General features: G+C 43.6%; 2 protein-coding genes across 5 annotated transcripts in view; one reads left to right on the forward strand and one right to left on the reverse strand.

The window, feature by feature from the left end:
- The window catches only part of ACAD11 (acyl-CoA dehydrogenase family member 11), a 32086-nt gene extending 31203 nt beyond the window's left edge, over positions 1 to 883 (forward strand). The window contains exon 20 of the mRNA XM_061464553.1: positions 94 to 883. Coding sequence (XP_061320537.1) covers positions 94 to 208 — 115 coding nt within the window. The 3' untranslated portion in view covers positions 209 to 883. The remainder of the gene's footprint in view (positions 1 to 93) is intronic.
- DNAJC13 (DnaJ heat shock protein family (Hsp40) member C13) overlaps positions 726 to 13742 on the reverse strand; it is a 55091-nt gene continuing 42074 nt past the window's right edge. For 3 of the 4 annotated variants that reach the window (XM_061464548.1, XM_061464546.1, XM_061464547.1), the window contains 15 exons: positions 13164 to 13277; positions 12735 to 12851; positions 11997 to 12174; positions 10929 to 11020; positions 10487 to 10586; positions 9997 to 10071; positions 9721 to 9833; positions 9147 to 9316; positions 8762 to 8804; positions 7720 to 7893; positions 6561 to 6740; positions 6181 to 6321; positions 5592 to 5735; positions 4793 to 4892; positions 726 to 1583 (listed from right to left, as the gene is read on the reverse strand). In XM_061464548.1, coding sequence (XP_061320532.1) covers positions 1486 to 1583; positions 4793 to 4892; positions 5592 to 5735; positions 6181 to 6321; positions 6561 to 6740; positions 7720 to 7893; positions 8762 to 8804; positions 9147 to 9316; positions 9721 to 9833; positions 9997 to 10071; positions 10487 to 10586; positions 10929 to 11020; positions 11997 to 12174; positions 12735 to 12851; positions 13164 to 13277 — 1839 coding nt within the window. In that variant the 3' untranslated portion in view covers positions 726 to 1485. Of the gene's footprint in view, positions 1584 to 2931; positions 3044 to 4792; positions 4893 to 5591; positions 5736 to 6180; positions 6322 to 6560; positions 6741 to 7719; positions 7894 to 8761; positions 8805 to 9146; positions 9317 to 9720; positions 9834 to 9996; positions 10072 to 10486; positions 10587 to 10928; positions 11021 to 11996; positions 12175 to 12734; positions 12852 to 13163; positions 13278 to 13742 lie in introns of all 4 variants that reach the window. The other variant, XR_009745340.1, reaches the window with a different exon arrangement.

A 13742-nucleotide genomic window follows, 5' to 3' on the forward strand; every position in this document is an offset into this window, starting at 1 on the left:
TGATGACCTTTTCAAAGAGGTTATTGTCACAAGGCTGGCTGGAGCAAACAGTGCCGAGTGCTCCTGCTCCCCCTAACCCAGCTCTCCCCACAGGTTTGCCTACATCCGGACCTTGCGCCTGGCAGACGGGCCCGACGAGGTTCATCTCTCGACCATCGCAAGGTGGGAACTGCTTGAGCAGTCCAAGAAGCTAACAGCAAAAATCTAACGTCAGCACAAAGCACCTTGCAGGCAGGAAGGACTCTGGAAGGATGTTGTTCAGTGCAGTAGTGTTGTTTAAGGTAAAACTGAATACAACCACCTTATAGAATCATAGAATGGATTGGGTTGGAAAGGACCTTAAGAACATCCAGTCCATACCCCCTGCCATGGGCAGGGATGCCTTGAAACAATACACATTCTCTCACTCTTTACTTGCATTTTACACTTTAATCAGGGGCTTGCTTTTAAAACCTTGCAGAGTGCCTTGTAAATACCAGAGTGTGGCTGAGTTTTCTAACACTAAATCTATTTTCTAACAGCCCTAAAGTTTCTTCTTTGCTCTGACCCAAAGCCTTCTTTATCCCTTTAGTGTAGGCAAAGCAGTTTTAACTCAACAGTTCCACCCCAGGTAGTTTATTGCAAGCTGGGTAATGGCCAGGAGCCCTGTTTAGCTGTACTCAAGTTCAAGGCTCTGATCGCTCTTGTTTCTCACACCTTCAAAGAACAGCTTCATAAGGCCACCACCTTTTCTCTCATTAACAAGGCTCTTAATTCCCTTTATTTTAAAATTTTCTGTACATATGAATGATCTGTATAATGTACACTCAATATAGAAAGTTTTTATATACTGGATAATGTATAGAACATTTCACAATTACACTAATTTCTTACATAACGTCAACTTTAAGGTTGTTTTTTTGCTGAAGCTCTGTCAATTTGGTCAAGCCAGTTATACATACGAATGTCTAATGGTGTCTGATCTCAGGAAGAGGAGAATGTTAATGATTAAGGACATCAGTGAACCGGTGCAGGGACAAACCCTTTGCAAGTCATGTTCAATGGGAGTGATCATGTCAGACTGGGAAGAGGGGGGGATGCCCTTTTAGTGGGGGTGGGTGAGGTCAAAGTGATTTTAGCCCAATTCCTCTAGACTGTAGCTCAACTCCAGTCGTGCTAATTCATAAAATATAAAAACTAGGAAAGTTTGATTCACAGTCTTGTAAACAAATAGAAAGGAACAAAATGTGCTTACGTACAACAAGAAAAAAAACTTCTTGTGTACCCATTTCAGCTGATCCACAGAGTGCTTCCTTGTGGTACAGTGTGACAGAATCACTGACTTTTCCCTAAAAAAAGAAGAACCAAACAAGTCTTAGAAAAAGGAATAACACTGTCATAAACACTTGGAAAAGGCAGTAAGTTCACTTCAGAGCGTTGGAGGAAAGTGCTGTTCCTCATCACTGGCCACGCTGCCTTTGCCTCTTTCACACAGGTCTGCAGTCCTTAGCTGCCATCTCCCACTTCGTTGTCTACCGGGGGTGGTACGTGGGGCATTACAGATGCTGTCGTCCCTGCAGTGAGGTAACCAGCGACTCCAGGGCCTTTTGGGAGGAAAACACAGTGCTGGTGAGGAACCTTGAACCCAAAGAGCAACTGAGCAGCTTTATCCCCTCTGGTACCACTCAAACACATCATTTAAATCAACCAGACACCTAAACAAGAACATGTCAGAGTTTCCATTTAGATTCTTTGGAATCTGGGAATAGCAGGAATTCCAGCTAACTCAGCCCACCAAGTAGAGTAGCTTGTGGAGGCCGTTCTCAGACTTGCTCAGCATTTTTTATTCTAATGTGCCAAATGAGTTCCAGAGGAACCCCAACCACTCTCCATCCCACCTGCACCGTGGATGTGGCACTGAGGAGGGGGTGCCCAGCCTTTACTAATGGGGGGATCCACTGCAGGAGCGAGGTGAGTTTGGGTGAGCATCCCACCACTGCTTCAGCACTGCAGGGGGTCCCAGTGTGTAGTTAAAGGAAGTGCAGAGAGCTGCCTTGTGCTTTAGGCAGCTCTTAGTGCCTCTGCCTAGGAAGAGGAACAGCATTCTTGGGATACACAAACTGCATCAGAGATAACTCCTCACCGTCAATACATCTCGATGTCAGTAACTGGAGGGGTGGGCAGTTTTGCACTGCAGACAAAGCCCGTCTCCATTGAAGCTTAAGAGTTTAAAATGTACTTGTATAGAGACTTCCAAACACAACCAGAACTGCTGCTGCAGCAGGAGGCGTTCCAACAGCAGCTCTTACCAGATTAACGACTGTAATAAACTGCCAACCCACAACACGCTCCTGCATCGATACAGTGATCAACTTGGTGTTAGACCTTCAACCCACTGCTGATCTTCAGCAGGGTAAGTTCTGCTGCATCCTTAATGTTCCCCCCTTAAGTCACCCTCACTGAGTTCCCCCAGATTTGCTACCCCTTCATGCCCAAGCCTCCCTCCTCACACCACAGCCTGGAGCCATCACATGAGTGGTGTTTGTCTTCTTGCCAACAGTCCTCCACTTGTCCTGCAAGCAAGAGAGCAAAGCAAAACAGTGTCTGTGGTAACAAAAGCTGTCTGGCTTCAGAACAGGCTTCTCTTTGCCAGCCCAGCAACAGCATCTGCCCAGGGCCAGTCCCACTTCTACATGTCCTGCTGCAAACATTCCGCTAGTTCTTTTGTCTCTCAAGCTTTTCCACCACAGGATTCCTAATGCACTTCACAAGTTTAGTAGTACCAGTGAGTATCAGCCACTGCAGTTGTTAGTTTTATGCTCCTGTGTGTTGAAGGTGGCATGTTTATCAGTGCTCTGCAGTTCAGGCCCACACGTTTGTTACAGTTCTGACATGCATCTACAACTTGGAGTGCACCGAGTGCAGCAAGTGTGTTTGCAAGATGGTATCTACCTGCTTTAGAGAGCTACACAGAAGTGAGCAAGCTGCCTGGCAGAGCAGATCTAAAGCCCACTTCTCAGGTGAAGGGGACTGCTGCCAGTTAGAAGGGAAGGAGAAGAGACACCTGAGGGAAGAGAAACAAGCAAGGGAAGTTTCAAGGGAAGTGCAAATAGCAAAGCAACTTGAAGCAAGACATAAGGCAGAATATAAGATAAAGCAGGTTAAAAATAAAGCTTGTAGTTTGGTTTCCATCAAATACAGCTTATAGTTTAGTTTCCATCTATACTTGGCATTTCTACAGCATCTTCATTCTACATTTGCAAGCACTTAAACATTAAGCAATTGAAATGCAGCAGAGGCCTTAAGGAACTGGACAGCTGTATTACCCCCAGTCTCAAGCCTGACAATGCCTGGTAGAGTTTCAGTTCTTGGCCAGTAATCCACCAGCATGTACTTCATTACATTTCTCATTACAGTATTTATGAGATACCCATGAAATTCAGCTCCAAGTGAATCAAGTGGTCTTTGTCAAAGCAGCATTAAACGGTACAATAAACACAAAACTCCTGGTCAGAGCTGAAGTGCTGAGTCTTTCCTGTGTGGAAAGTCTTGCCATATACCTGCTCTCAAAATACTAACCATCACTTCCAGAACATCTAAAGCCTGACTTGAAAGGTTCTTGCTTCGTTTTCTCAAGACACACGCCAGAAAACCTTCCCTGTCTCTGTGGCCATCTGATGCGTACCTTGTTAATTCAGTCACACTCAAAAGCTTTACCACGATTCCTACACTGGGTTGTAGCATGTGGCACACGGGAGTGTTCATACTGTCACAAAGGCCTTGAAAACCTCACCTGGGAGCCTAGACTTGTAAGACTGAGCATCAGCTGATAGCTACTGAGGAGTCAGACATTTGTACCATGCACGGCTTTAGACAAAGCTTGCTATGATGTTGTTACACAAAGTATTTTCAGATACAGCAACAACTCTGTGACAGCAAAGTTCTGGACTGTGATACAGCAGAATACAGTCAAAGATGTGTCTGTCAAGTGCTGCGTGTGAATGAAGGGAGAACCAGAATTTGATTTGTTATGACTTTACTGTCCCAGGATTATGTCCCCCCAGTGCAAGTCCCAGCAAGGACGTTCACAGCAGTTGCTATCCTTTGTGGGTTCACAGTACATCGCACAGCTACAATGCTCTTCTGCACTGTTCAGGATGCAGTAGGACTGAGGTGACAGCTCAGGCTTGGTGGTGCCATCACAGGCTTGGTGGCACCAGCAGGGCACTCCAGGGTGCACCACAGATGCATTCAGGCCACAAGCTCTGTGTACAGGTACGAGGCTGTCCCCAGCAGAGGGGCCCTGCCAGTGCTCCGAGTCTGACTGGAACATGGGCTCACACCTGAGCTGTTCACTTTCACGCTGCTCCAGACCTACCACTAACACACCCTGATTCATGTGGCACAGTTCAAACAGTCTCAGTGATTCTGAGCAAAGTTCACTCCTCCCCAAAACCTTGGAAAACGTCATGCTCTGCAACTCAGACTGATCCTGAGAAAGCCTGGAAAGATACTGTCATCCATTAGTTCTGATCACACCTCTGCTTTATCACTACAGGGTAGTGGCAAGACTTGCCAGTGTCCAGACTCCACTGCACTGATACATAGGTACAGCGAAGACACTGCAGAAAATAGATTCTCAACCACAAAAGTCTGGCTTTTGATGAGTGTTTTAAGAACTTACTGTACTTTTACAGCACTGTGTTCAGGCCACACGATGGCTCTAGAACCTGAGGATAAGCTGTATGTCCAGAATCAGTGACAAGTAACAGTTCAATAGGATGCAGGACATAAATAGGAAAGGGTTACTAACCTGTGAGGTATCCTGCTGTTTGTGTCTCAGAAATGAACAAGTCATGTTTCTGATCCTTGAAGGCACTCCACACAGAAGAACGAGACAGGATTTCATTTACCTACAGTTGTTGAAGAGATTAGCAAGATGAGCAAGTGACATTTGTAACGTTCCAGGGGAACAAACCCATTCTCTAGAACCAAACCATTGCACAGGTATTGCACAGCAATAGTTCAGGCTACAGTGTGGAACCTCACAGTTCCAAGGAGACTGTATCAACTGTTTTTTCCCTGTGAATTGTGCAGCTGAACTTCATGAGCCTCCTGCATTATGTGAAGTCATTTAGTTGCTTGACTTTCTTCCCCATTCCCCAGTTCAGGTGACAAGGAAAAGCAAACCCTGCAAGCAGCCACTCGCCATGAATCTAGAGCTGACCTACAACAAGATGTTTCCTGTACTACAGCAAGATAGGGACAGCCTGGAGGAAAAACCCATCCCCACTTTCCCTTCTACTGATAAAGCTTTCAACACAAGGGTAAGAGAAAGGCACCAAGAACTAGCACAGTTACTGGGACAGATTTTACTTGCTTCAGTATAAATCCCTAACACTGCTGCAGTTGCTTGGGATTTGTCTTTTATTGGCAATCCTCACAGGAATCAAACCAATGACTTCTTCACCAGAGATGGAGACCTTCCAACCCATAATGATTCCGTAGTTTCATGACGTTAATGTTTTAGGTGGAATGATGCACATGAGAGACAGATGATGAAACAAGAGATGCTGAGTTTGATGCCCAGGGAAGGACTGGTCAGTACTCACCTGCTCTCCATACTGCAGGCTGCGAGACATGGACTTCAGAGTTTTAACAATCTGAGCTTTTGTTGCAGCTGGGCTTTCCAGGTTCTCGAGACCAACCCCTTCAAGCAGCTTTAGAAGGTAGGGGACCAAATCTGCCTTCAGAGCCTGCACACATACCCAAAGGAGTTGTCTTAACATAGGCTAGGAAGTTCCATACAGAGGTTTTACATTACTGTGTTAGTGTGAACCACGAGTGCCAAGAGCTATTACTAAGTATGTACAGGAGAAAGCAGAGGTACTGTCCAGCAGTTCTATGTCTAGCTCTAAGCTCAGTTGAATTAGTTGGCATTCCTCTGTTCTGCTTTCTCAGCAGACACAAGCCAACACTATTCTTACGCAGTAAGGTTCACTGCTAGGGTAAGACCTTGAACAGGTCTGCATTTTGGAGAGAGGACTGACTTCCAACTTCTCCAACATGAAAAGCACGCTAGATAGATGGCTTCTGGGAAGCCTCCTGCATACTGAAGTTGAACAGTCGTCCTGTTCTTATGAACAGTTTAGATACCCAAATGTAACCACATATTTTACAGTCTGACAATGTACTACTTACTTGGGCCACCAAGTCATTTTGTTCCTTCTGAAACATTCGATTAAGTGCTTCACAGGCTACACCAACTATATCTGATCTCTTTTTCATCCCATTCATGAGAGGGCTGATGGTCTCTAGTGATGCCATTGCTCGAACACAAAGCTACAGAGAGACAGAAACATCCAGAGTAAGCTTGATGAGTATGGCAGATAGGGGCAGCCAAGGCCATCAGTTTCTCAGTGTATTTAATTTATCAACTCCCCATCAATTAGCTGCAAGTCCCTGCTCATCTGGCACAGTATTTATCATTACAGTAAGGCCCTTCTAGGAACAGTGCTAAACAATAGCAATAACTCCAGTGATGCTTTTCTCTCCCCTTGAGCACTCAGAGGATTCCTCACCTCATTGTCAGACAGTATGTGCACCACACGAATGGCACTTTTAGGAATGGCGTTGTTCTTGTGATTCATAGCTTGGATTATCTTGTGAAGATGACCAAGTGGAGGAACTTGATCAGCCAGCTGAGGCTGGGCACTGAACAGGCACACAGTTGCTGTGGTAATGGTTTCTAAAGTTTCCCCCTGCAGAAGACAAGCACAAAGTGTAACTCAGCAAAGCCTCACGTATCACACCATCACAGCAATGCTCCTCACTTGCTCTGCATCACACATTTGTTTTCCTCTGATGCTTTTATCACATCACTTTACTCTGAAATCGCTAAAACAAGAAGTTCAGAACACGATCAGCTCCAGTAGTGACAGACATTCACTAGTTTCATGAACACACATCACAAACAAATCCTAAGCACTATCTCCAGTGGCTAGAGAAGCCAGTGTCCAGCTGCAGCCTCTGTGTGCACAGCAGCACACACGCCAACGTGCTTGCTGGAAGCGGATGTTTAGGCTGACCACCTGAATCCTTAAAGGCTTCGCTTGCTGTATTCTGCATGCCTATACAAAGTGCTGCCACATCCAAAGATGACCATTACATTCAATGTGCAAGTTCACTCCCTCCCTGCGATACTAAGGATACATCTGGACAGCATTTAAAACACATTTTTTAGTAATATCATTAAGTTAGACTTGAACATTGTTCTTATTCAAACTGTAACACGTTCGTTCTACTGCATTCCACTGACTGTTAGATGTCAGTCTGGTGTAGGTCACAGTTTACACCAGAATGGGAAACCAGTGTTGCAGAAGGACACGAGAAGTGTCAAGAGTTGAAAACTTCCAAGCAGGATAGAACAAGTGCTATTTGCTTAGGTTGGTGAGTCATGGGATAATTTAAGACACTTTATTAGTTAAGCCTCATCTTTATCACAGAATAAGCCTCTAAGACCTACTGAAGCTAGTTCTATGCCTTCAGGGACTTTAAATGCACTGACTCATGCTCAGAAGTCACCTAAATACATCTACATGCTTTTATAGAGAGCCAGAAAAGAGACCAAAAAGCATCATGTAAGAAAGTGCAAGAATCCAAGTTACTCAGATACTAAAAGACTAAAAGCTTAAAACTGCTAAAGAAATCCAAAGAGCAGAATCAGAAAATCCATCTTACATGGGGGTTATTCTTCTCCAGCAGTTCAGTAAACTTTTCCAACAGTGCAATGAGAAATTCTCTTGGTTTCCGCAAAACCCAGGCCGGCTGGGCAATAAAAATCCTTAGGAAGACTCCCCCCACTGAAAGTTCACCTTCTGCCTCACCATACACCACAGCAAAGTCTTCAGGAAGCTGTTGATTGGAAAGCAGAGTTATTGGCAAGGGCATTTGTGAGAGCTGACATTGTTCCTTTAACATCACGGCTCTGGGGGTGAGGGCCACTGAACTAAATGTATTCTTCAAAACCAAGGAACACTTCATCTTGAAGGAGCACTAGGTAAAGAAGCAAGAGAACAGTGCAGGCAGTACTGCTACAGTGGAGCTTTCAAAGAACGCAGGTAACTGAATCTACATCTATCCTAGTTCAAGAGAAACACCAGCAACAAGACTGATAAAACAGCCCTTTCCCTTCTTCCTTGTACACCTCAAGGGATGGCTTCTCACCATCAACTATCAAAGCTTCCAGTTTCCACCTGCATCTAAACAGCCATCCTTGCATGTGTTCAGTTGTTTTCATGTTGAACTGTTGGCAGGAAGTCATACCAGGCCTTTCACAGACCCTGGGAAATAACTACAGACTGAAACATCTCACTGATGTACCCAACATGATAGAACGGACAGTGATTTTGGAGACTCAGTGGCCTCCTGAACATTCACCAAGAGCAAGTTTACTGCAGCAATATAACCAGTGACAGGACTTTACCCAACAAATCCATATTCTCCTTTGCTGCTGACTTTTGGTGAGTTTTAGAATGACCTGAACTGTCAGAAAATTCAGGCTATTACTGGCAAAACCACTGCCAATGCAGTGTCTGATTTCATGGTACCAGAAACAACGAAAGCATCAATTCAACATTAAAACAGTTATGTTAGCACAGAAGTTAAGTTCCTGTTGGTACTTTAAGACAAAAGCCTGCCAGAGAGTTACATACATGCAGATACTATCAGCTGGCTTAAAGTCTCCCTGGATGCACTCAAAGCAGAAACGGTGTCCTCTTACCTTCCAGTTAGTGTCAGGGTTGTCCCTCTGAAGTTTAAAGTGCCTTCAAAAAGAAAGTACATTTAAACAAGCAGTGAAAGAAGCAGTTTTTCCTGCTTGACACCTCAGTCTGCCCCCCTTGTTGTGAAGGAGTTCCACTTTTTGACCCCGTTTTCTCCTCACTGTAATCCCCCTTCCAAATCTTACAGCAGTGAGCAAACACCTGGACTGTGCATAAGCTGCACTTTGCATCACTGAGTAACAGCTACAATATACAGTGAACAAGTTCCTTCTCACTGAAGTCTGCCTTTTACAGGCAGAACTGTCTGACAGTTCTATAGCAACTCTGGTTTACTGCCACCAAAAGAGCCTCAGTTAAGGAAAGAGTTAGTAGGTCTCCACATACTCAAGCATCATTTCTCGAACTGTTGTTGATACTTTCTCCCTGGAGTTGTCGTTCCAGATTAACTCGGGATTTTCATGAGTTCCCTCAAAGATATGAACGGCAGCTTCAGGGTTGTCTCTCATGGCATCCATGAAGACTCCAGGTAAAAACTTCATCAGTGTAATTCTAACCTAGAAGTGATGAACAGAATTGACATTTCGTACACTGTGAGACACACTAACTGACAGAACAGAGAACTCCAGGAGGTCCAAGTATCTGTAGTACTGTCATGCCAACTGCTAGAACACAACGGCACCAAACAACAGTGCTATCGTTTTAAATAGCGCTAGCCTCACACTGGTGACGGGTCTCAAATCTGGGGACCTAAAGTCATTACAACTAAAAACCAAGCTGCGTAGAGCAAGTACAGTAAATACAACTGCTGCTAGAAGTCTGCTCACCCTTCTGAAAAAGCCACATTGCTCTTCACATGAATGTTTCAGTCACAGAACAGGTTTTACTCTTTCGTTCTGTCTTTACAGCAAGGCAGGTAATATCAGGACAAGAGTTCCAACAGACCTCTTAAGATCCTTACCTTTGGACCCACCAGTTTATCTGCAGTCATTTTGGCAAAGAGCTCTGCTGTTTGGGCTCGAACCTGCGGGTGAGTTGAGTTGCAAAACATATCTAGTAAGTAGATTAAAGCACCTGTACAAAGAGATGGGAAAACAGTCAAGTTTTCTGCTGGTCACAAGTAGTATGTATTCACCAATTCCACATTGATTGTTCTAAAGGGAAGAGGAGGATTTGACCGCTGTATTTACTTTAAGTCCTGTGCTGCAGAACCATTTGCTTTCAGTGAGCACTGTACCTTTTGCCATGGCCTCTTTGATTATTTTTGTGCTAGATGTCAAAGCATACAAAGTCTCAAGGACGAGCTGCCGACCTGTCAAAACCAAAAGCATCAAGAACTTTGATTAGTTAATAGTCTTTATGGCACAAAGAGGAACTGAACGAATCTTAACAGAAAGCTGTATCGAAACCGCAGTTAAGCTTGTGATAATTTCAAGCTTAGAGATTTCTGGTTAAACTCAGTTAAGGAATGTCCTGTTGTACATTCTAGAGTGGCACAACTCTTAATCTACCTCAATTGGGATACCTCAGTTCCTTAGTCAGTAAATACCACACACTTCAAACACTTGCAATGCATATGCTTCAGCTCACGCATTTAAGACAACAAACAGGTTACTGAAATGCTGTTTTAGCCTAAATCTCAGTAGTAAGCTCAACCAGCTGCATTCTAACTGATTTGAGTTGGAAACTCTTTGCCTTGCAACACTTAAGGATTCTATAGTACATACTTGAAGGTAAGGAATGCAGGAGTGCCAGTAAGTTCGCAAGAACCATTGCCTCAGCAATGTTGTTAACACATTCTTGGTTACTTGTCACTATGTTCACCACCTGTAAAAGACCACAAACAGCACTTGATTATACTCCAGCTGTTAAGACACTGCCCAGAAAATGCAGTGTAGGAAACCAATCACCTCCCTGGCCAACACAGCTAGTATCTATAATGCTTATTCCCATCACCAAATTGTCTTCTCACCTCAGATGGGAGCAAGGACAGAGGCAAGAAACTGTCACTTATTCCTCCAAGGAGGAACTGACACCTTGGAACCCCAATCTTGATCCTTTTTAGGTAACTAACAGTTACCCAGTCAGTTTTGTTTATGCTGATTCTGTACAGCATCCAGACAAGGGGATTTGTGGTTGTTTGTCTGGTTGGTTGGTTTGGGTTTTTACCTCCAGAGCCAACTGCTGCACCTGGCCAGCTCCATGAACACGCAGAAGGGAGAATATCAACTTAAAGTGACCTATGCATTCACACTCAGAACCTGCAAGAGACCAAGGAAGTTATTCTCCTCATGTTAGCCAAGGCATTTACTGAAGGCTGTCCCAAGACCACATTTCACTTTACAGAGGTGTTAAAGAATGCACGTGTGTATATAGTCTGCCACAGTAGTTAGAAGATCTAAATGCTGACACTGTCTATTAATGCAGCTTCTACAAGGTCACACTTCAACAGTGTTTCAAAAGCAGAGGATACTTCCTCCCTTTAAAGCTAGTTCTCAGACTCCCTAGTTACTTGCATTCTTACAAGTTATCATCAATCATCAGTACTTCTTGTGTTCAAATACACCTCCCTTTCTGATTTTCCCAGCTCAGAGCAGGGTTGCTATCTGCTGCCTTCAGGCTTATAATTACCAAATACAGAGAATCCATTCAGAGAACAACTTAGCCAGCCATTATTAGAAGCCATGATAGTAACATGATTTGCTTTTAGAACTAACATAGTACAGTAGGAAAACACCCTAATCGTGTCTCAGGCTTTAAGTCTGTACATTGATACCTGTTCATTAACCTTCGCTGGTATTAGCTGCCTACTCTCAAGAACATCTTTTCCTGCTTTCATAAAGCCCTGACACGTTTTTAGGTTTTACCAGTAGGCAGTACTCAGCTCAAGGAGGTTCTTCCTGAAGCAAGGAAGTTTAAAAATCAGCTAAAGATTCTTCGAAGGACTACAAAAAGTTGTATCCAAAAGGTGTAAGTCTTCCTGGCAAAAGCAGGCTAGAATTAAACCCCAGTGTTTCAGAAAAGAAAACAGATAAGGCTTGGATTTCACACAAAACTAACCCATCTACTGATAGTGTTCTCTGGGCAGAGAGGAAAAGCCTGTATGGCTTATCAAAGTGCTAGTCTGTCAGCCAGCAAAACAAGCTTGCTTCTGGCTGGAAGATAAAGACTACAGAGCTCTGCATTTTGAAGGTTGTCCACAAGAAAGCTACCAGGGAAGTTCAGTTTTAAGCCTACCTGGGTTGTGTTTTATCACGTTTCTCAGAGCCTCCAGGGCCATCTCAACTCTCCGTAACCGATCTCCATGTTGATTGGACTCGACTTTCCCCGTCTGGGTTATTGCCATTAGCGTATGAAGGTACTGTGCTTGTGAGCCTATGTAATCCAAGAGGCTTGCAGCAAATGCTTTAGGAAGCTTTAAATTAGAGATGAGAGCATTTTTAGCTGTGTGATGCAACAGTGTTCACACTGGAAGAAAGTGCACCCAAGTAACTTGGCCTACATTTCACAAATCCCTTTCTTCCAGACAAGCAGCCAGGAAACACTTTGCTACTACGATCACTATAGTATCTGGAGCATATCAACCCTATTTCAGTCTAAACACACCCTTACAAAGCTGCTGCTACTTCAACAGCACTCTTAAGGTGTGTGTTTGTCTATATATATATGTAGACAGCAAAGCCATGAGGCAGAATCACCACCTCCTGCAAGTACTGAATCAATCCGAGTATCTGCAGTCCAAGCTGTCAGAGAACAGGCATTAAGACACCCAAAGCAGCACGTTTTATGACAAATTTGGACTTGTTTAATTTTATCTGCTCCAACAGAGATATTCCATAACATGCTCATCCCATTGAAGGAAGCTGCCATAAGCCTTTGTTTTTCTCCAGTCTGTTTGTACTGACAGATAGATGAAGAGGAAGAAGTAGCATTCCAAAGACTTTTTTCAGTAGGAAGGTTTTAGCTACATCTCACCTCTAGTTGGAAGGTAGGGACCTCATTGTAGACTCTAACAAAAATCTCTCCCACAATAAGTTCCTTTGCATGGTCACTGAAGACAAAGTCAGATCCATAGCTCTTGTCACAATCACCCTTTAAGCAGAGAGAAGCAACACAAGTTCAGATAGAAAACAATCTTATTGAGTTATAACTCAATAACAAAATAGACAATATCTGAACAGAAAACTTACAGATTTAGCAAAATCACAAGCTCTCATTGAAACATTACAAGAAATAAATACACAAACTCTTAGATTTTAAGACTCCTAAATGAAGAAAGTGACTTAGGCATAGACAACAACGAACACTTGTATTAACTACACCACTGCATTACAAGTGGACACACCAAAACATGAAAGAGGTTTAAACAGACAGTAGTGGGATTTGAAATACAGAGTATCTTACTTTCTTAATCATGCTTTCTTGTTGAGATTCCAAAAACTCAACTAGTTCAGCTCTTGTCCCATTGTTCCAGATTAAGTAGGGGTTCTCTGTGTTACTGTTAAGCATCTTCAGAGTCTAAGAAATAAGGAACTGATGTGATGTAATGCATTTACAAACACTTTTCAATCACTATGCACAATAATCAGCGTGTTTCATGATACTAGTTAATCACATACTAGAAAAACAGTATTTGTAAGTTATTTGGTACAGCACAATGTACATTTTCATTTTTCTTTATGCTGCTTGGAGCCATGCTTAGTTCAACTGCCCTTTTACTTTTGATAGTGAGCAGCAACTATAAAGTATCTCTTTGTAGATGACTTCCTTGGTACCACTTGTGAAGAGAGATCTGAAGGGGGCCTATAGGGATGCTGGAGAGGGATTCTTCATTAGAGACCGTAGTGACAGGACAAGGGGTAACGGGTTAAAACTTAAACAGGGGGAGTTTAGGTTGGATATAAGAAGGAAATTCTTTCCTGTGAGTGTGGTGAGGCACTGGAATGGGTTGCCCAGGGAGGTTGTGAATGCTCCATCCCTGGC

Source organism: Pezoporus flaviventris, unplaced genomic scaffold, assembly GCF_033815535.1.
Source record: "Pezoporus flaviventris isolate CSIRO_AGI_PZ_B2104156 unplaced genomic scaffold, CSIRO_AGI_Pfla_v1 ptg000037l, whole genome shotgun sequence".
NCBI lineage: Eukaryota > Metazoa > Chordata > Aves > Psittaciformes > Psittacidae > Pezoporus > Pezoporus flaviventris.